This window comes from Brassica oleracea, chromosome C3 (genome assembly GCF_000695525.1).
Source record: "Brassica oleracea var. oleracea cultivar TO1000 chromosome C3, BOL, whole genome shotgun sequence".
Taxonomy (NCBI): domain Eukaryota; kingdom Viridiplantae; phylum Streptophyta; class Magnoliopsida; order Brassicales; family Brassicaceae; genus Brassica; species Brassica oleracea.
Window position 1 is genome coordinate 10248093 of NC_027750.1, and position 21091 is coordinate 10269183.

Sequence of the window (21091 nt, forward strand, 5' to 3'; positions counted from 1 at the left end):
ATTTTAAATAGTTTCCCCCTACGCTTCAAACTTAAAAATCTGCATGGCTAGTTATCTTAATCAAAACATGACCATCGAAAATTAATCTGTCCCACTAGTTTGGAAACTGAAAGCAGTGTTTCTTCTTTCTTTAAAGTTTCAATAACCTTAAGAAAAATGGAACCACGAACATTCATAAAGTTGCATTGAGTTATAATAAACTGAACTAATAAATTGTGAACATGTAAGATTGATACTCCATATTTTATATCTCCATTTTATCAAAACCACGATGCAGCCAATAAGGCGATACCAATGTCAAAGGTCCAAGATCAAATAATGTCATTTCTAGCAAAAACTAATGGAAATAAAATCCAATCCTACTCGATCATTTTATTTTTTTCCTATGCATTCAAGAGCAGTATTACGGCTCTCTTCTAATTCATCGTCAGATTCACTCTGGAAGGTGGAATTTCACTTTAATAATTTAAGAATATCATGGTACGAGTAAATATTGAACAGGTATTTTGTCATGTGTATATTGTTATGTACATCTGATATATTCCAGTGTAACACTATTTTTATGTGTATACGCGATTGTGATTATTTTATGAGTTTCTTCTTCATCATACATCATGTCAATATGTCAAGTAAAATCTTAGTATATATTAATGCTGGTCTATTTAAACTTTCAATGTGGAAATTTATCATTTTTCTCGAAATGATTACTTTTATCGGCTATTTCGAACTGAACCCTATTTTGAAACTAATACATTAATTTGAACAATTCTATTTGAGTTAATTAGCAAAAGGAATTCTTATACCATGATAAATTTTATAAATTTTCAACTAACTGGTGATAAATAAATTGCCAAAAGTCTTTTATATATTAGTGTTGGTTCTTTTAATTTTGATGTTGGATCTCAACACCCTTCTAAATGAATTTTTTTACAATTCTCCTCTAAAATAAATAAGTGTTACCTAACAATATGATTATCGATCGTGTATATTGTTGAAATTTGGGCAGTAGTATTTTTTAATTTGGTTAGAAGTCGAAGCTGATTAAAAAGCATCCCAGCTAGCGATATCGCAATGACTTTAGATACATTTGTTAACTAGTTGATGTCCCGCACCTTGTCCGGATTAATATTCATATTTATAATCAATATATTAAATTATGTTCTTTTGTTTCATAATTTATTTATGGGATGTGAATTTTGGATCAAAACTTTTCTATAGTAATAATCAAATCAGGAAATTTGGATTTGAAATTCAATATTTATTGTATTTGGACTGAAAAAAATCAAGTAACACTTAAAGAAATTATAAACGGTTACAACCTATAAAACATCAACAAAATAACAATAGCCTAGGAGTGTTCAATCCGATAAAACCGAACCATTTAAAACCGTACCGAATCGAAATAGAAAAAATAGTTTGGTAGTACTGAATAAATCGAATAAATGTTATTTTAAAAAACTCGCAGTATATAGATATGGTTCAGTATATTAACTGAAGAAACTGATTAATTAAAATATGTTAGTATACTTGTATATAAATTTTATAATAATTTGTATTTGGATCAATATTTTCAATAAGAATTGGAGAACTTGCTATAATATTAGTCATTAAATCATAAACTAATAAAAGATAAATGTTATGATATTATCGGTAGATATTATTAATATTTATTACTAATTAAATTTTCTAAATATGATGATAACTCTATATTAAAATATATTTTAAAAACTAATTGTATATATATCGATAAAATAAGTTAATATTTATTAATTATCTTAAATATCATGATAAATATATATATATATATATATATATATATATATATATAAAAACATAAAATTGAAATAATAATATTAATTAATTTAATGATTTATCTTAAAATCATGAAAAATATGACAAATAAGCAAATTCACTAAAATTATGGAGAAGATGACAAGTAAGCAAATTTACTTCTCAAATAATAGTATTGATTTATATTATAAATTTTTATATATTTTATGATCCTTTTAGCGTTAATTTTGTAGTAGGTCACATATTCTTATGTTTGCTTTTGGGCTTCCCAGAATTAATAGACGACCCTGAACAAAGGGACTGCAAAGCATCATAAAAGAATATATCTCATATTCTTTGTTGGAATTTATGAGAGTGTCCCATATTAAGAGAGAATCCAGTCAATTTGTGATTGAATCTCTTTTACCCATACACAATAGGTTCTCATCCTTAACAAGAGAAGAGACAACCAAGTTGTAGTTGAGTCCACACAAATAACCAACAATACAACCAGATATATTAGTGAGTAAACCAGTTGTATCAAGAAGAGAATCTCTAGTTTGAGTCTAATCTTTGTGAAATGACACAACACTTACAGTTTGTGTACTTAAAATAAAGAAGATTTAGAATCAGTAAGCTAGAGTTTAATGAGTAAATAAGAAGAGTTTAGTAAGGCATCCTCTAAACCATGACTCCTAAACACTCTACATTGTGAACACAAGTAAGAGAGAAGAGACAGCACAAGTTTGATGATAATACTTGTCTATTTTTGTGTGTTACAAGAGAGAACAACCACATCCTTTAAATAATACAAGAGATAGTGAATGATAAAATAACACATTGGATAAAAGAGTGCATCAATTCTCATCAGCTCCCAACATCTAGCTATAGATATGAATTTGAAATCCAAATCTGTGTTAACACTTGATGTCTTGTGAAGTCTGATGAATTCACTTTTACTCTTTTATGTTTCTCTTTATTTATTCATGTCAATAGTCTTGATGTGGTCATCATTGTCTTGATGATTGCGGCATTGACTCATACATGGAGATGATCAGTCTTGTCTCGCTAAGTTTGACCTCTATCTCTCCTTTACTTCATTCACTCTAATATTGTTGTACAAAATTTATATATTTCCTTAATTTTTTTTTTTACTTTGAATTGTTTTACAGAAGGAGATCTTCCTAGGTGAAATTCATTTCATCATATAACTTCTTAGCAGATTACCTTTCAAATTTTGACTGAAGCATCCATGTACATAGTGCATTAGTGTACATTTGCACAGCATTTCAGCAATGCATGTATGATATCCCAAAAGGTAGCTAATAATCCCAAATGTTTATTTTGTGTATATATTAAATTTAATTGCATTGGAAATGTATGTGTTAACATTAACATTTATGTAATTTTCTAACAGCATAAGTGTAAATATTTTAGAACCTAAATGTTAGTTTTGAAAGATACATTTTGGTGAATAAATTATTTTTGAATTTTTAATGATAACATGTTGCTATATGTTTTTTATCTGCTCATACATGTTTTTAGAAAAAGAATTATATAATTTCCAAATAATATATATATAACATTTTATCCAATATTTAGCACTCTTACTATTGGTTTTCGTCAATCACTAATTTTGAATCGAAGTTCATATATCTTACTAAACCCATAATCAAAATATACAATATGATTTCGACCCAAATGACATCAAATCCTATAACTTTTTCTTAACAATCCATAAAAATCAAGTTTATCCAATAAGAAAGTTGTTCCAAAAACTATTTCTATTAGACTGACTCTGATCTACATGAGAAAAATGGTGTCTTGGTTCCTAGATTTCTTTTCAAGGGATTCTCTCATAGGGATATATATATATAGTATTAAAAATCTGAAACTGAATCTATAAGAGTCTGTTTAAGTTGCTGATAGAAAAATCAAACTCAAAGCTTTAGTTATAGACAAAAGGAAACTAGCTCCGAAACTAATACCAACTAGTCAACCAAGTTGTTGAATATATCCACCAAATCCGAATAGTCTATCTCAGTTTGAGGTATATTAATACTTGAATTACTGCATAAAATGGTAATTCAATTTGAATTCAACACATAATATATTGAAATATTTCATGGTATACTAACATAGGAGTCTTTCATGGTATACTTATTTATATGATAATTTATGACATATTTCATTTATTATAGTACTCATGTTTTACAATTTCCATATACGTTATCGGGAAAAAAATTATTATATTTTCTAAGTTTGAGTTCTGGTGACCAAGTATTAATATACCAAAATATCTGGTCAACAGAACTCAAACTTAGAAAACAAAATAATTTTTTATTCCGAAAACGTATATGAAAATTGTAAAATATGAGTACTATAATAAATGAAGTATGTCATAATTATCGTATAAATAAGTATACCATGAAAACCTACTCTGTTAATAAAAGAAAACTTTTCTTGAATTTTTTGGCCGATCATCTCTCCAAGCATCATATTTTTCATTCGTAGTACAGGTTAGCCATTCAATACTTATTATTATCGTTATATTTGTTAATTTTGTGCTAATATTTTTAATTATTGTAAGTTTCAAGTTTTAAACATCAATAACATGAAAATATATGTAGAACTGAAATTAAGAATCATTTTAACACATTTTGACAGAAAATAGCATTTGAAACACTCAATATCCAAATGATTTTGGGTTTCAAAAATATGCAGTGTTTCGATAGGACAATTAAATTTAATATCATGAAATGAAATAGTAAAATGGTGATTCGATCAGTTATTTAAAATTAATTTTGACATGTTTTGTAATTTTGAAGATCTAGATAAAAATATTTATCCACATGTATATTTAAAATCCTTGAGATATATTCTATATTTTATTTTGCAAAATTTACATATGGAAGTTTTTTAAGTATATAAGTACATACAAAATATTATTTTTTATTTAAAACAATATTGTGTAATTTTAATGAACTATTTAAAATATTAAATAAATATTAGTCCAAATCATTTTATAAATTAATGGATATTAATAGATAAATAATAGAATTATGTATTATACAATGATTCTGAAATGGAAACAATTTTTCTTGAAGCAAATTGAAGCTTTTTTGATAGGCTCTTTTAATAGATTTATTCGGTAAAACTATATATAAATGCAGACCATGGGTTCATTTATTTTGTGTCTTTTTTTCGTCTCTCTTTTCTTCGGTTTATATTTGTTTATCAGACCAAAGGAAAAAAAAATGCAAACTATGCGTTCATTTGATTCTAATTTCTTTATTTATGGTAATATATGATTGAATAAAAGAGCTTTGATCCAGCTACATAATTCCAAGGTACTTTTTGGTTACTCGCTCTCTAAATTGCAGTATCTTATGGTGCAGAGGAATTGAACGAGAATGATCCAAGATCAGCAAAAGTTAACTAAAGACTTACTTTCCTTGATCCCCAACGTTGTCAGGGAGATGCCTCCTATTTCAGCGTCAGAGACTGATTGCTTGGTCTCCACGACTCTCTGTTTGTACGACCCAACATGGCCTAAGAGCAGTGATGATACCAAGATATCTTGTGGGCCAAGAGGCAATACAGGTACTGAAGAAAAAGAGAACTCGCTGATGAAGCTTAAGCTTCTCTCAAATGAAGGAAGACAAGAGGAGGAGCAGTACGGCGTCTCAACAGAGTTAACTCTCTTCACCGATCCATGGACCATCAAGAAGAAACTGACTATAAGCGATCGTAGCCGTCAAAACTGCCTTCTTCTGAATCCCAGAAGCGTACATAGCCACATAGTGAGATATCTCCCTGAGGTTAGCCAAAAGATGGTCCAAGAAGGCTCAGGGTTAACAGTCGACGTGTATGATCACAATACTCACACTACGCACCAGATGCTTCTAACGAAACTGACCAGGCGTGGATCCTATGTTCTCAGTGGTGGATGGCTTATGGATTTTGTCATCAGGAGGGCTTTGAAGACGAAAGATGAGATTGGAATGTATTGGGATCTTTCTGATTCGAAGCTTCATTTCTGCGTGCTTTCTCGTGCACCAACAAGAGTCAGCTCAGGTTCTGTTCTTGCTGTACCATCTCAGGCACCAATAGAAGTTAGCTCAGGCTCTGTTCTTGCAGGTCAATCTCAGGCACCAATAGAAATTAGCTCAGGCTCTGTTCTAGAAAGTCCATCTCAGGCACCAATAAAAGTTAGCTCAGGTTCTGTTCTTGCAGGTCAATCTCAGGCACCAATAGAAATTAGCTCAGGCTCTGTTCTAGAAAGTCCATCTCAGGCACCAATAAAAGTTAGCTCAGGTTCTGTTCTTGCAGGTCAATCTCAGGCACCAATAGAAATTAGCTCAGGCTCTGTTCTTGCAAGCCCATCTCAGGCACCAATAGAAGTTAGCTCAGGTTCTGTTCTTGCAGGTCCATCTCAGGCACCAATTGGAGTTAGCTCAGGATTTGTCACAATAGCATCCTACTCTCCCCTTCTAGCAGATCCATAACACCCTGGGCGTTCTAGATTCTTCTTTCATATGTCATCGTTGTTGTGGTTTTGTTTTTGTTTTTTTTTTTTGTTTTCCCGTCGTTCTTGTGGTTTTCTTGATGGCAAAGTTGTGAACATATTTTCCTTTATAGCATCATTTGGTTTCTTATGCAAGTTATAAACAGAATCATTGTTTTTATCCTATAAAAGCAATGAAAATGAAGTTTGAATTAAAGTGACATGAACAAAGAAATATATCTAAAAATTAGGATGAAAACAAATAAATAATTCAGCTATCCCACTTCCTACTGCTTCCTTCACTATTAAACTAAAGAGATCATCACTTCGAGAACAAATCCAGAGCCTAGTAACTCAGTTTATATAGCCAGTGTCACTATGTCTTGGGGGTCTATCAGGAACCGTACCTGGTTTGAATCTGGACGCTTCATGTCTAGCCAGCTCTGGAGGCACAGCACTGTTGCTCTGAACAAGAATCTGCTTCAAATCATAAAAAACATCAGTATCATTAAGAGTCAAGAACGAAGTAGCAACACCGCTTTTCCCAGCACGTCCTGTACGCCCGATACGATGTGTATACATCTCTATAGGTTTAGGCATGTCATAGTTTATGACATGAGCCACATCTTGAATATCGATTCCACGGCCTACAACATCTGTTGCAACGAGAACGTTGTATCTCTTTGCTCTGAATCCTTCTAAGCTGACTTCTCTCTGCTCTTGTGACTTCCCACCGTGCGAGGTAGTGACACGGTACCCTGCCTTGTCCAGACTCTTAGCAATAGAGTGGCATTTTATCCTTGTGTTGACAAACACAAAGGCGGTTTTATCTCCTAGCTCATCGAGCAGCTTCTGTAATCTGAAGTACTTCTCAGACTCTTTCATCATAATCACGTGCTGCGAAATCAAATCTTTGGCCTTTCCTGCAGTACCAATGGTGACAACAACAGGGTTCCTCAAGTACTTTCTAGCTAGCCTCTCTACACCAGAAGCCATTGTAGCACTGAACATATACGTGGTTCTGTAAATCTTCTTCTCGTCAAGCTCTTCTTCTTCCTTCTCCGGTTTCAAGTTACTTGAAGGCATTGCATCCAACACACATGCAACCTGAGGCTCGAAACCCATGTCTATCATCCGATCAGCCTCATCAAGAACCACGTAGTTGCACTGGTTCAACACAACAAACCGTCTCTCAAGGCAATCAATCAAACGACCAGGGGTAGCAATCACAATCTCACACCCTTGCGCTAACTTCAACCCCTGTTCCTCAATAGACTGACCACCCACTGTTAAAGTCACCCTAAGCCCTAGATAACGCGCAAACTTAACAGTTTCCTTCTCAATCTGCTGAGCGAGCTCATGAGTAGGTGCCATAACAACGGCATAAGGACCTTCCCTTATATTCTCTTCGCTCAGAGGCGGCAATCTAGATATGTAAGCTAACATGGGCAAGACGAAAGCATGAGTCTTTCCCGAACCAGTCTCTGCAACACCGATAACATCGCGCTGTTGCAGCCCAAGTGGTATAGCTGCCATTTGAATAGGCCTAGGGGCCTTGTAACCAGCTCTCTCCACAGCTTTTAAAAGCTCGGAGCTTAGCTTGCTCTCTTCCCAGCTCCTCATGGGAGGAGGAATCTTGGAACCTTTGTAAGAGATGTTGAAGTCTTCTTTAAAGATGCGCCAGTCTCTTTCACTCATCTCATCTAATCTCTTATCACTCCAGTGCCTATCGACGCTCGTATGGTGCTCGGCAGCTTGCTTTTTCTGCTGGCGGCGGTCCGTGCCGGCGAGGAAGCCTCTGCCGAAGAGAAGCTGGGCCTCGTGAGGGTTTTGGTAGAGAGCGTTCACGTCTCTTGAAGTGTCTTCGGTGTTTTCCCAGTCGAAGGAGAATCGGAGCTTCTCGCTTGGTTTTGTGACTCTCTTCTTTGGCTTCTTGACTCCGAGGTACTGCTCTTTGATGGCGTCGAGCTCCTTCTCACGATCGAGTAGCTTCTCAACACGCGCTTTCTCGCGAGATTTAGCTTCTTCTTCCTCACGCTTTCGGTCACGGATTCGCCGGTTTGGCTCACGATCTCGTTCACGGCGGCTACGCTCACGATCTCTATCGCCATCGCGATCTCGCCCTCTGCTTCTTTTCCTGTCGTGAGTGGAGCGATCTAGTTGCTCGCGGAGGAGACGGTGATCGGAGATTTGATCGTGGCGGCGGTTTAGGGCTAACTCTTCGCGCTGAGCTTTGGAGAGGTAGACTGGCTTATTGGCATCGGCGGAAGTAGCCGACGTGGATCCCATGACTTGGTTGATTGATCGCTTCATGGCTGGTGAGGTATTCGCTTGGTAGATTTGCAGGAAGGGAAAGCTGAAGAACCGTCTTCTCCTTCTCACCTTTTTTTTTTTCCTTTTATATTTGGAAATTTCAAATTTGTTGGATAGATTTTTCTTTTGGCCAACAACCTCTTTTTGCATTCTTAATCAAACCCAATTTTGTTTGTTTTTCTGAGGGTTTAAGAAAAAATACCTTGTTTCGTGAATTGAAAATCTGAAATTATTCAAATAATGAAATTATGTTTTTTTTTTGTCTTTTTGTTATATTTAATAGAATACATACTTTTTATAATTTGTTATAACATCTAGTTATTTGGTATAATCAAACAATCTGTTTAATCCGATTCTAATTGGTTTTAGTTATTTTTACATATTTTATAATTAATATGAGTTGATATATTTTTGAATCAGCATTACATCAGTATTTTTAACCGAAATGAGATATTTCTTTCTTTGACATATTGTATTAATCTAAAAATTCATGAAAACGTACAATCTTAAAATATCAAAGTAATTTGATTCACAACATAGTTATAATATATGTTTTTTGTCAAGTTAAATATATATTTTATTAAATGAGTAAATGACAATTCTATATTCACTTAATTTTTATTAAATATATAAAAATAAATAAATATTAAAAATAAAAAAATGGAAAATAACTTTTTGAACTGTTTCCAAAAAAAAAAAAAATTCACAAAAAGGGAAAATAATAAGATTTGTACTCATATACTCGGTTGAATAAACAGAGCAAGTCCGGTCCAACCATGCAAACCATAGATGTTAGGTGTGTGTTTTATAAAGAGAATAATATTTTTATTATAAATATATTTTTATAATATTCTTTTCTAAATTAAAAAGATATTAATTCAGATATTCTTTTCTAAGAGATTATAATATTTTTGTTATAAATATCTTTTGATCTAATAATTAATAAGAAATAATTTAAACAACATAAATGATTATTTAATATCTTATATTTCAAAAATAATTATATCTTATGATTATTTTAAAACCAAATAAATATTTAAAACTGTGAGGTTGCTGCAACAAAACAAATAGTATTTCTTATTTATCAATATATTTTTGATTGAATGATTAGAATTTTTATAACAAAATTTATCAACGGTTCAATTTTTTAAAAAAATTATCGAAACAGCATGTATTAAATTATACATAATCTTACAAAATATATTTTTCATCTTATCATAAGATAAAAGTAAAGAAAATCTAACTTAACAACATGTTCTTATTTTAGTTTAATTGTAACCATAAAATTGTGATCAGAAAAATAAAACAATCCAGTATACTAAATTATGAATAACCAACTATTCTTAATATGAAAAATAAAATCAAAAAAAGATCATGATTTAGTGTGTAGTAGTGTTAAAAAATTGTGTATGAATTTTCAAAATATTACAAGTTATTTTATTAATGCAACTCTGATTTAATATTTATGTTTCCTATTTTTCTAAAACACTAGATATCCATTTATACAAAAATTTAAAAATATAAGAGGATAAACTGAATTACATGAAATTAAGAAAATAATTATCCAATTTTAGCATAATTAAAACTCATTGCTCAATTTAAAACAATAGATATAATTTAACATATCAAAAATAAATATTTGAAATAATACAAAAATATTATATGTAAAATCACATATCCAATTAATATGGAAATATAATAATGCATAATATATTTTTACTATACATATAAATTACAAAAACAACTTAAAATTATAAGTGAAATTTTTTTTATCAATTATTTTAATTCAAATATTACATAAATATTTGTATTCGTGCATGAGTTCCGGAGAATCACCTAGTAATATCATACTTATAAACATATAAATAAACAAATCCATCAGTTTAATTATTTTTAATTAATTTTTTTGTAATATTTAATATTAATTTAATATTTACTTTAATAAAATTTATCTTAAAGTATATTTTGCTAGTAAAATAGTTTATTTCATTTACCATAAAGTGTAGCTAAATTTTACTATATAATATTTAGAATGATATATATAACATATGTACGTACAATAAAAAAATGAAAGAACTTTTTTGGTATATTCGAAATAATTTCATGATTTTATGGGTACATATATGTGAGTTTATTCTGGTAAAAAAAATTGAATTTTGGGCCGTCCATCTCAGGATTGAAAAATCCTTAATTAAGTTTTTGAAAATATTTTTAACTTTTCCTTTTTAAAAGTACAACAGAAAATCTTATAAAAACCTTTACAACGTCACGACAAAAGTAAAGTCAAGTAAAGAGAAACACTTTATGAGATAAAAAAAAAAGGCAAAACCACCAAAGCACCGATGATGATGTCCGCCGGGGTAGAGCAATTACGCAGAAAGAAGAGGAGAAGGGTTGAGTCTCCATCATCATGTGGGTTAATGTCTTTGCCATATGACATGGTTCTAAACAGCCTGGCCCGCGTGTCGAGATCGGACCTAGGGGCCTTATGTCTGGTCTCAAAGAGCATCCGCTCACTGGTGTCTTCGGCGGAGATGTACGAGACCCGATCTCGAATGGGTTTGAGGGAGGAGTGCATCTATGTATGCTTGGGAACTACTTTTGGCAGAAAGCCTCCGGGATGGTTCATCCTCGGAAGAAAAGGGAATCGGCTGATCCCGATCCCGATGCCTTCGTTCCCATCTCCGCGCAGAGCTACCTATGTCTCCATGGGATGCGGGATCTATGTAATTGGAGGAAGTATAGAAGCCGTGACGACATCGCGTGTCTCGTTTCTGGATTGTCGGACTCACACGTGGAGCCAACTCCCCTCCATGAGATTTGCTCGCTGTGACGCCAAGGCAGGCGTCTTAGACGGTAAGATCTACGTCACGGGAGGCTGCGATGATGCATTCTCCCGCGACAATCCAGAGGTTTTCGATCCAAAGACGCAGACTTGGAGCAGTGTGTGTATACCTGATCCGGTGATGAACAATAAGGTTTGCAAGGTGGTTGGGCCGGATAATATTATTTCGTTCAAATTTTGGAGTGAAGAAAGTTTGTGGAATGATTTCTTTTTAAACGCAAGAGGAGATGATGATGATTGTTGTGGTGGTGCAATAATAGACAGATTGTTATTCAGCTGTGATTTTGACGGGGTAATCAAGTGGTGTGACCCTTGGAGTGGGGTGAGGAAAGGGAGCATGGAGTGGTACAAGGTGAATGGTTTGGAACATCTTCAAGGGTTCCTCAAGTTTGACCGTACCAACATCAATACAATCCTTTTTTATGGGGAGGGGGCGGATGTGTGGAATTGCCATATGCTCAAGCGCGGTTACACCGACGGCCTCCTAGGCTTAATTCCAGGCTTTAAAATCAGCAAATCCGCTGGCAACATTGTCATCTTCTGGAGCGTGCTCGTCGGGGACAAGTTGCAGTTTTGGTGTGCTGAGATTTCACTTGAGAGGAGGCGGCGCCAGGATTGCCACATTTGGGGGAACATCCAGTGCATTGATCATGTCTTCACTATGGACCCTGACCTCTATGTTTTGTCTTCTATTAATGTTAGTCTTTGACCATTACTTTTTATCTTTTATTTAAGACTTGATAGGTAATTGTATGACTCTAAAGGTGCTGGATGCTATTTATGGTTAACCGAACCACCGAGAACAGAGCAGTGAGAAAAGTCAAAACATAATTGCGAATCCAACTAGGTTTTCAAGTTGTACAGTTATTAGCAGTTTTGGAACACCATAATCAGGTCTTTTCCTTGCTACTTACATGTGTTGAACTTGAAGCTGTGTAGTTAAGCCCAAGAGTGTGTCAGCCACATGCTGTAAAAAATTGGATTATGTGCTTCTCCAGTCTCCACTTATGAATGTTGAGTGCTAATGAGGGGAACACATCTAAATCTTGGTGAGAATGATAAGACAAATCTCAATTGTCAAGTTTATGGTGCCACGTTAAGCAATTCGAAGATTTCAAAATAGACATCTTTCTAATGAAATTACAACCTCTTGATTTTACAAGAATCTTTTTACTACATTGGAAAGAGAGAGCTGAAAATGTTACGAAGGGAAGATGAATTTATTCACTTCCAGAGTTCTTCCATGGGGAATCTTCCACGTTCAAGAGCAGCACCCCGGAACTGTTTCATCTGTTGAACTGCTGCAAGAGTGGCTCTCGCGTTGTTGAGAGCATTGTTGTTTCCGAGCTGTTTCTTCAACGCTTTCTCGACTTATGCCATCTCTAGCTACTAAATATAATTTTTATTTCATTTTCGATTATAAATTTTATTTAACTATTTTATCATTTTTAGTTAATTAAATTATATTTTAACAAGAATTAAAAAATGCACATTTCCAACGAATTCCGACGAAATATTCTATAGGAAAAAAAGTATCTAAATTTTGAAATTTGAAAAAAAAATTTATGACAGAAGAAGATTTCGTTAGGAAATTTCTTACAGATAGGGAATTTTTTCTTGATAAGTATTGTTTGTTTGGATTTTTCAATTTTTCTATGAATTCCTGAAGAATTTTCCGACAGATATTTTAGAGAAATTCTCTAGGATAGTCATTTTTAGTTTATTTTCATAAAATACTATTCAATAAAAAAATGATCAAAATAAGTTTTACTAAAGGGTAAAAATACGTTTTATCCTAGGGTCAACTAATCTACACTTAGAATTTAGAGTTAAAGAGTAGAGTTTTGGGGATATGGTTTCAAATTTTTAAAAATTAAAAATTTTAAAATAAAAATGAACTGATTATTTTTTTCTAATTTTTTTCTGATAGTTATTTTGTGACAAAAACTTAAAATAGTTATTTGAGCAAATTGCCTGACATTTTACATTTTACGTGAAGATCTTTTGGGAATCCGTCAGTCGGACTCGGAAAGGTCAGATAAAATTCCGACGAACTCGGGATTGCTGTTTTCCGATGAAAATTTCTGTCGACATTATGACAATAGCCTGTTTTCTTGTAGTGTGTTAGTCATCTTAAGCAATCTAGATTAGTTCGTCTCTGGTTCATTTTGAAACTTGATTAGACAGAGGAAAGGAAGCTTGAAGCTCATAGCAAATTGAAAAGGTGGCAAAAGTAAATAAGTACTGTACTACAACAGGCCCCACGCAGAACTCAGAATTAACGTTGCTCGTTGCTGTCACGTGGAGAGGTTAAGGTTCCCCTGCCACTTTTTTTTTTTCGTCAGCTACCCATCTAAACTAGATCAAGTGGAGGCAGACGAGCCGTTCCTCCGAAGATCACCTCCGTCTGACCGGATCTGATCTATATGGGAGAAAATATAGTCTCAGTTCCTTACTTCCTTTGCTAGTGCATCTGCCCGACTATTCCTACTCCGAAGAATACGAGACAAGCTCACATCCTCGAAATCCTCCTGTAATCTTTGGTACATCTCAATCTTTGTCGCTTTTCTTATGTATTGTCTATTTCAAAAGTTAGTTTTTAAGAAAAATGAAGCACATAATTTTACAAATGTATTCTACACGTGGTTTATTCTATCACATTGTTCAATATAATAAAATATAGACTTCATGCATGCATATTCCTTGTCAATAAAAAACAGAAGTAAACAATTTTACAAACTTGTAAACGTAAGAAGAAAAAAAGAAGTCTGTGGTCAACTCGATTAGCTTAAACCGTATAAGATAACTCTGATCATCCAACTAGACTCCAAAGTCCAGACTTGAAGAGTTAGTTCTATCTCTACACATATTACAAAAAAAAATAGAGATATATACTAGTAGTATAATACTACGTACTAATCCATCATACTAGTTTAAATGAGGAAGAATATATGAAAAAAGAAGAGAAGGAGAATGAGATGCTAAACATAAAGATGCAATCAATATTGACAGGCAGTACAATAATGTGTAGTAGTGGGACAGCTGAGTTGTCTAGCTACTACCCATTTTCGACGTTAATATTTTGACCCTTTTATCTCTTATTTTCGAAAATCTTTCAACTTAATAATTTAATCAAGGCTCCAAAAAGCAGAAAAAAAAACTTATTAAGAAACCTATTTTCTTCCTTATTATCCATCATTATAAGAGTGTTATTTTCATTTTCCATTAAATTGATTCCCGCATGCAAAATGTTACTATTCATAACCATTTCAGTTATCTTTTATCTTCATATCTAGATTTCTTCTCATAATGAGATGGATTATATGGACATAAGTAAGATCATGTCGTGAAAATATTTCAGACTTTACCTTACCCCCAGGATATTTAGACAAGTTGCTTGACTAATTAGTCTTTCTATATAACCTATGATGATATATATTGTCTAGTAAAAAGTTACTCCAGTCACTTGTGTTTGAGTTTATTGCTCTCTGTGCATGGTAACTCACTCTCCAATGGTTGATTGCAAACCATGAAACCAATACAAAACAAAGCCTTGTGCTGTTTTTGATCGTTCAATTTTGCTAACATGTCTTCAGTTTACATATTACTATTTGAAAAGTGAATACATTCAAGATTGGACCATTCTTATATATGTAGGCTTCGTGGCCCCGACGGCTAACTTGATTATCGACCTTATCATCTTCACCAGACAAGAAATTAAATTGCAAATTTAATTTAGCGGTGGCCCTATGCCATAAAACAAAAGAACCTCCATTTGTACCCAAGTATTTTTTTTTACGACACCAAGCATCATCAGTATGATATAATAGAAAATTAATCGTCTGCTCGCACACTACGAATAGGTGACCTTTAAAATTATGTATAGCTCATTCAGGTTATTTTTTTTCCATATATATTCTGTTATCAAATATTCATTATAGAAAAATTAAATAAAAAAGAAATGGAATATGATTCATAAGAAAGCAATGAGCTATGTGTAGTCAGTTTTCTACTTCGAATATCAACTTCTTCACTGAAAAAAAACACGAAATATTTTCACATTGTAAAACTTAAATTTAATAACTGGTAAACCTTGCTTTCGAATCAATACATTAGTACTTTCTCTACACATACAGTATTTACCTTATGTCAACTATTTATATAGCAGATACATAATCCGAATTATGGATGGTTATAACGTAAAAATATGCATAACAAAAGTAATATTAATAGAGAAAGATGATTAAAATATTAGTATTAGTTAGAAAGTGTGGCTTATACATAAATGTTTAAGTTTTATAAAATGTAAAATCACACAACATAACAACAAAAACTTCTTACTTTACTCTCGAAATGTTAATCCATTTTGTTAACAGTTTTTTTTTTTCATTCTCTTTCTACGGTTTCTTTTAAGAGTTAATTTGCTGAATATATATAAAGAGAGCCAAAATTAAGTAACTACCCTAACAAACTGGATCGCTGTAGCAAAAAGTGATTGACCTGACTGTTTTGTCCCTACCCTTGCTTCTGCCTTTGCCTCTACCCTGCCGGAAACATTCTTCTTCTTTCTTTTTCTTCCCAGATTTTTCTCTCTCTTTCTTCCCAAATTTCTCTATCTCTTTCATTCATTTTGTTTTCCTTTTCTTGACAATGCATTCTCTCATGATAATATTTTTTGTTAAAATAAAAAGCTTCTTCTCAAATCCATTGTCAATCTTGTTATCAAGTTTCTTATATAATGCCACTATGTTTCTGGCACCAATTATACATTATGTTTCCGACACTAATTACGTTGATGTTGGATGCTACATATATACATGTGAATTACAGACTAAAAGAAACCCAAACCTTCCAAAAATTACAATTGGTTACATGACCAACTCAACATTTATCTGCAACTATTTTAGGGGAGGGAAAACACAGTATATGAGAAAAAAAGAAACACATTAAATTATTAATTAGTACGTTAACAATGGATGTTTGATGCTAAGATGCATCATAAAATATTATAAAAATTGTTAGTGGATAACTTGTTTAAGAGAAAATATACTTATCTAATAACAAAAACAATGACATCGAAGCTAATATGTTATTTACCTTATACTTAGTTAAGCACTTGTAACCTAGGATCTCTGTTTCACCGGAACGCCGTTGATGTACTTTTCCGATGCCCAATTATGGGTTGAAAAAAAAATTATTTACCTTATATACCATAGTATATACCATAGTGTCAAATATAATTTTTCATTTAAATATAATACAATAATTGTTAACCGTTAAGAAGATATCAGTTGAATAGTTAATGATTAAGTTAACCCGATAACCTATTTTGTACCATCAAACAAAATCTATATCAGTTAATCGATAGTTATTTTTAACATCTTATAAACTAATTTGAAAAACGATAACATGTTTTGTAGCAGCTAATCGAACATGTATCGGCTACTGACAACATATTATATAAAATGTAACCAAATTATATAAAATGTAACTGCTAATATTTGAAGCACTGTGTTATATGACTCATTAGATCGGTAATCAATTTTGTACCATCTAACAAACTATGTATCAGCCAACATCAGCTATTTATTAACATCTTACAAACCATTTTAAAAAGCTTCAACATTTTTTGTAACAGATAAGCAAACATTTATCTGTCCACAATACTTAATTTGTAGAATTTAATCAAACATTTATCAATTAAGTTTTTTAATAGCAACTACATATACTTGCAATAGAAATGTTAAATTCATGTTTTTTAATCGATGTCGGGGACACCCCACTCTTCTGAATATATGGCCCATCCATACAAATATGTGTTTGACCAGCACGTGAATTGACACTCATTAAATCCAAGCATTGTGTAAAATGAAATATACATAACTGAAAACTAATTGCATCTGTAAAAATAGAAAAAAAAACAAGAAGAATTCATTATACAAGTGAAAAAATATAAATTATATTAGAGAATCTAAAGAGATATGAAAGGGAGAGAAAAAATAGAGAAAGGAGAAACCGTTTGGAAATGAGAAGTTATGGAGATACAAAAGAAAAAAAAACAAAAGAAGGTGATAGTTTGGTCAGGGGTAATATATGATTATGAAAATGTTAATAGTGTCAAAAATAGTGTTAGGGTAGTTAGCTAATATTGGTTTTTTTTTTTTTGTGTATATCTTCTTTTAATATACAGGAAGATGAATGTGTTACCCATACAATAATAATAGAGCATTAAAGCTTGATCGTACTTTATTTTACACAACATGTTAGTACATGAAGAGAAAGAAGACGAAAAAAATGAGTGAAATTTTGTGGTCCAACAACTTAAGCACCTTAAGATCCTTCCTCACTTTTGTTTCTGGGGTCCTTAAGTTCTCTTCAAACGTTTACTTTCACATCTTCTCCTCTTGTTATATCTTTCATGTGAGAGAGGAAGAGAGTAATATTTTGAAGATGAGTACGAGAAGAAGCAACGCAGAAGGGAAGAGGAGTTTAAGAGAAATGAGTGAGGAAGAGGAGGATACATTTGAAGAAGAAGACGGAGAAGAGCAGGAGGAAGAAGAGGCTTCAGAGAAGAAGCAGAAAGGCAAAGCTACAAGTAGTAGCAGTAATAGTGGAGTTTGTTGTCAGGTGGAGAGATGTACTGCGGATATGAGCCGAGCCAAACAGTACCACAAACGACACAAAGTCTGTGAGTTTCATGCCAAAGCTCCTGTTGTTCGGATCTCTGGTGGTTACCAACGTTTCTGCCAACAATGCAGCAGGTAACATCTCTCTCTCTCATGAACTCTATCTTCCCCTCCTCCCACAACAACCAAAAACAAGAAAAAGAATGATGAGACATTTTTAACTTTGGTTTCTACAAGGTTTCATGACCTCCGTGAGTTTGATGAAGCCAAGCGGAGTTGCAGGAGACGCTTAGCTGGACACAATGAGAGAAGGAGGAAAAGCACAAATGAATAAAACCTGTCTGAATGTTAATGAAACAGGCTTTGCTTGCTCTCTTCTGTCAAGTCTCTTTTTAAGCTCCTTGTAATCTTATGTGTCTCTCTCTGTTTCTCAATACTGTATGGAATCAAAAGCTATCTGCTTAACCTAAGACATCAATAAATGCATTGAGACCAAGTAAATGCTTGAAGGTGAACATGTGTAAGAAAAATGTATTCAAGCCAAGATCTTAAACTAAACATGTATACGTTTTGTGATCAACTTTTTTTATTAAAATGTGGGAGAAACTTTTGATTCTTGACATCTGTATTCTGTTACAAGAAAGCTCATCAAATGTCTATTAGGTTCTAAAACTAATCCTAGTGAGGTTTGATTCCCAACATCCCAAGCAACGATTGCTCCTGCATTAGCAGGTAATGCTCTCAGGATGGTTGGACCCAAATCTGCATAGCATCCCTTAAGTCCAGTCCTCTTGTGAATCTGCATAAGATGATTTTAAAAATGTCAAAAACACACTATTTTTATTTAGTATCACATTTTATATTCAAAGAGGAAATACAAAAGTAAAGATGGCTCACAAACCGATCTCAACACTTTCAAAGGATTTGTCTCAGTAGCTTTGTCTGGATAATGGTTTTTTTTTTTTGCTACATCAAGAGGCGAAACAGCTGACCAGCACTGTACCATAGAAACAGTAGTAAGATTCCAAATAAGATCAATCAATAACAACATTTTTTTTTTTTACGACAGGAGTTCATGAAACACTAAAAGAAAGATTCTTACAGCTAGCTATGCCTCCAAGACCACCGGTGAGAACTCCTATTACCCCATGTCAACTAAGTAATTATCTAATCAGCTTAGAACCCTCTAATCTCGAGTGGATGTGATACCGCCGTAGGTACTCTCATAGACAGTACAAAAAAAAGACAGCATTTCCAGCACATTCCCTTAACAATATTAACTAAAAATTATTATTACAAAGCGGAGGTTTCACCTTACTAGCTCTGGACATAATACAAAACTAATGATAGCCAATAGCCATAGCTGCACCAAACAGAGCAGATGAAACAATTGTTTCTAGTCGTGGCCCATCATCTCATAAAGTTCCCTTTACAATAAAACAATTCAAAAACTGAAGATGCAAAAATACTTGAAATTACAGTGAAAAGATCAGTTTGTCTTGTATACTTACCTGCAAAAAGAGCATTGCCTGGGAGTATATTCCGAAGCACAATGGAGACCGTTTGGGAGATCCTTGAAGCACAATGCAAACCGTTTTTTTGTATCTGAGCCCTCTTGCACATATGTGTTTTGTTTCTGAAGTTTCACCTGACACAAGAAACAAAAGACAACACCCACCTCCAAAGAATCAAGATTTGCCTCTTAAAGAGAAATAAAAGAGCAAGAGTGTTGCTAAAGGAATGATTTTTATGCATACGAAGCTCATAAGCAACAGACCCAAGTAAGTCCCAAAAGGCATCAGAAGAATGCTCATTGATGATTTTTGAAACATTACCCAAAAGCTAAGTACAGGAACAGAGATGTTTGTATTATCTGTACTAAGCTAAGTACAAAACGTTACATATCTATCGATGCACACTTGAAATACAAATATACCCACATGGTATAAATTGGGATTTAAATGTGGGTACCTTGACGGTATCGAAAGGGTGGCGAGACTAGCCATCATTCCGGCAATGTATACCTTGTAAAACCCTAAACCCTCTCCCATCTTTGTCTCTTTCCTCTTTCCTCTTTCCTCTTTCCAACCACGTCACCGACCAGAAGAAGAAGACTTCACTATTCTTATCAACGGTTTTGAATTGAGGAGGAAACATTGCAGAGTAAATTCAATGCTTTACAATTACCTGCACTTTCACCCATGAATCAAAAAGCCGTCTTAGCTCAGTGGTAGAGCGCGTGATTTTTAATCCCGTGGCCGTGGGTGCCCACAGACGGCGTCTATGTTCTTAACCTTTATAAAAAGGGTAACCATATAGATTTTACTTCGAATCATGGATGTTACAACTTACAACTTAGCCACTAGGGATTTATACACATCAAACATGGCGCAAGAACACTTTATTGGCCGAAGATATATTTTTATAGTGTTGTGGAGAAATGTACATAAGACTTGTTTAAGGAATAAGAAAACCATTATCAGCTAGTAGTTTACAGTCTTTTGTATATCCGTGCAAAACAAGAAACTTCAGGATGATGTGCAGAGCCGGACTTGGAGCATACTTACGAAACATTTGAATATGGGGGACCCCAATTTTTAAAAAGTTCATTTATTTACATACAATATATTATATAACTATATATAAAACATAAATGTCAATGTAAAACAAAAGATCGAAACTTAAAAGAAAATTATTATATAGTATACCATAAAACACTACGTACGTTTGAATATTACATTAAAGCAGAAATATTATAACACTAGGTAATAATCTGCGTCTCACAGGGAATACGATTATTAGTTTTGTTATTTTTTAATAAGAAGACATTAATCTGTTTAATCTAGTTATCAGTTTGGTTTTAGGTTGTTTTTTGTTTTTAATCTCCTAAAATATAACTATCATTTTAAATCAATATTTATTTGGTTTGTTCGATTAAAATGTTTGATGTTTTTGTTTTTTTATGTGATAATCAAAAATTACTATTATATGTTTGTTTTTATGTTATGAATCTTAAATAGTCGTAATGTC

At 33.0% G+C, this 21091-nt stretch overlaps 4 protein-coding genes across 4 annotated transcripts; 3 read left to right on the plus strand and 1 right to left on the minus strand.

The window, feature by feature from the left end:
* The first annotated feature begins 5091 nt into the window (after nucleotides 1-5091).
* Nucleotides 5092-6332, plus strand: LOC106328640 (B3 domain-containing protein At2g33720-like). Its single transcript, XM_013767122.1, has one exon. It carries the CDS (start codon nucleotides 5184-5186, stop codon nucleotides 6276-6278), a length of 1095 nt encoding a protein of 364 aa, XP_013622576.1. The 5' UTR covers nucleotides 5092-5183; the 3' UTR covers nucleotides 6279-6332.
* LOC106328639 (DEAD-box ATP-dependent RNA helicase 21-like) lies at nucleotides 6326-8686 on the minus strand. Its single transcript, XM_013767121.1, has 2 exons — nucleotides 6685-8686; nucleotides 6326-6460 (listed from the first exon to the last, which is right to left on the minus strand). Exons 1-2 carry the CDS (start codon nucleotides 8588-8590, stop codon nucleotides 6456-6458), a joined length of 1911 nt encoding a protein of 636 aa, XP_013622575.1. The 5' UTR covers nucleotides 8591-8686; the 3' UTR covers nucleotides 6326-6455.
* A 2198-nt stretch (nucleotides 8687-10884) lies between these two features.
* On the plus strand, nucleotides 10885-12399 carry LOC106329260 (F-box/kelch-repeat protein At4g39560-like). Its single transcript, XM_013767887.1, has one exon. The coding sequence runs from the start codon at nucleotides 10933-10935 to the stop codon at nucleotides 12142-12144; it is 1212 nt and encodes a 403-aa protein (XP_013623341.1). The 5' UTR covers nucleotides 10885-10932; the 3' UTR covers nucleotides 12145-12399.
* A 5351-nt stretch (nucleotides 12400-17750) lies between these two features.
* LOC106332573 (squamosa promoter-binding-like protein 3) lies at nucleotides 17751-18677 on the plus strand. The gene is made up of 2 exons (XM_013771046.1): nucleotides 17751-18196; nucleotides 18299-18677. The coding sequence occupies exons 1-2, from the start codon at nucleotides 17886-17888 to the stop codon at nucleotides 18393-18395; spliced, it is 408 nt and encodes a 135-aa protein (XP_013626500.1). The 5' UTR covers nucleotides 17751-17885; the 3' UTR covers nucleotides 18396-18677.
* The last annotated feature ends 2414 nt before the right edge of the window (nucleotides 18678-21091 follow it).

What these genes read in the sequence shown, in the direction of transcription:
- LOC106328640 (XM_013767122.1), top strand. Translation starts at nt 5,184, where the DNA reads ATGATCCAAGATCAGCAAAAGTTAACTAAAGACTTACTTTCCTTGATC.
- LOC106328639 (XM_013767121.1), bottom strand. Translation starts at nt 8,590, where the DNA reads ATGAAGCGATCAATCAACCAAGTCATGGGATCCACGTCGGCTACTTCC.
- LOC106329260 (XM_013767887.1), top strand. Translation starts at nt 10,933, where the DNA reads ATGATGATGTCCGCCGGGGTAGAGCAATTACGCAGAAAGAAGAGGAGA.
- LOC106332573 (XM_013771046.1), top strand. Translation starts at nt 17,886, where the DNA reads ATGAGTACGAGAAGAAGCAACGCAGAAGGGAAGAGGAGTTTAAGAGAA. An exon ending in TTCTGCCAACAATGCAGCAG is followed by an intron (nt 18,197 to 18,298) that starts GTAACATCTCTC and finishes GGTTTCTACAAG; the next exon opens with GTTTCATGACCTCCGTGAGT.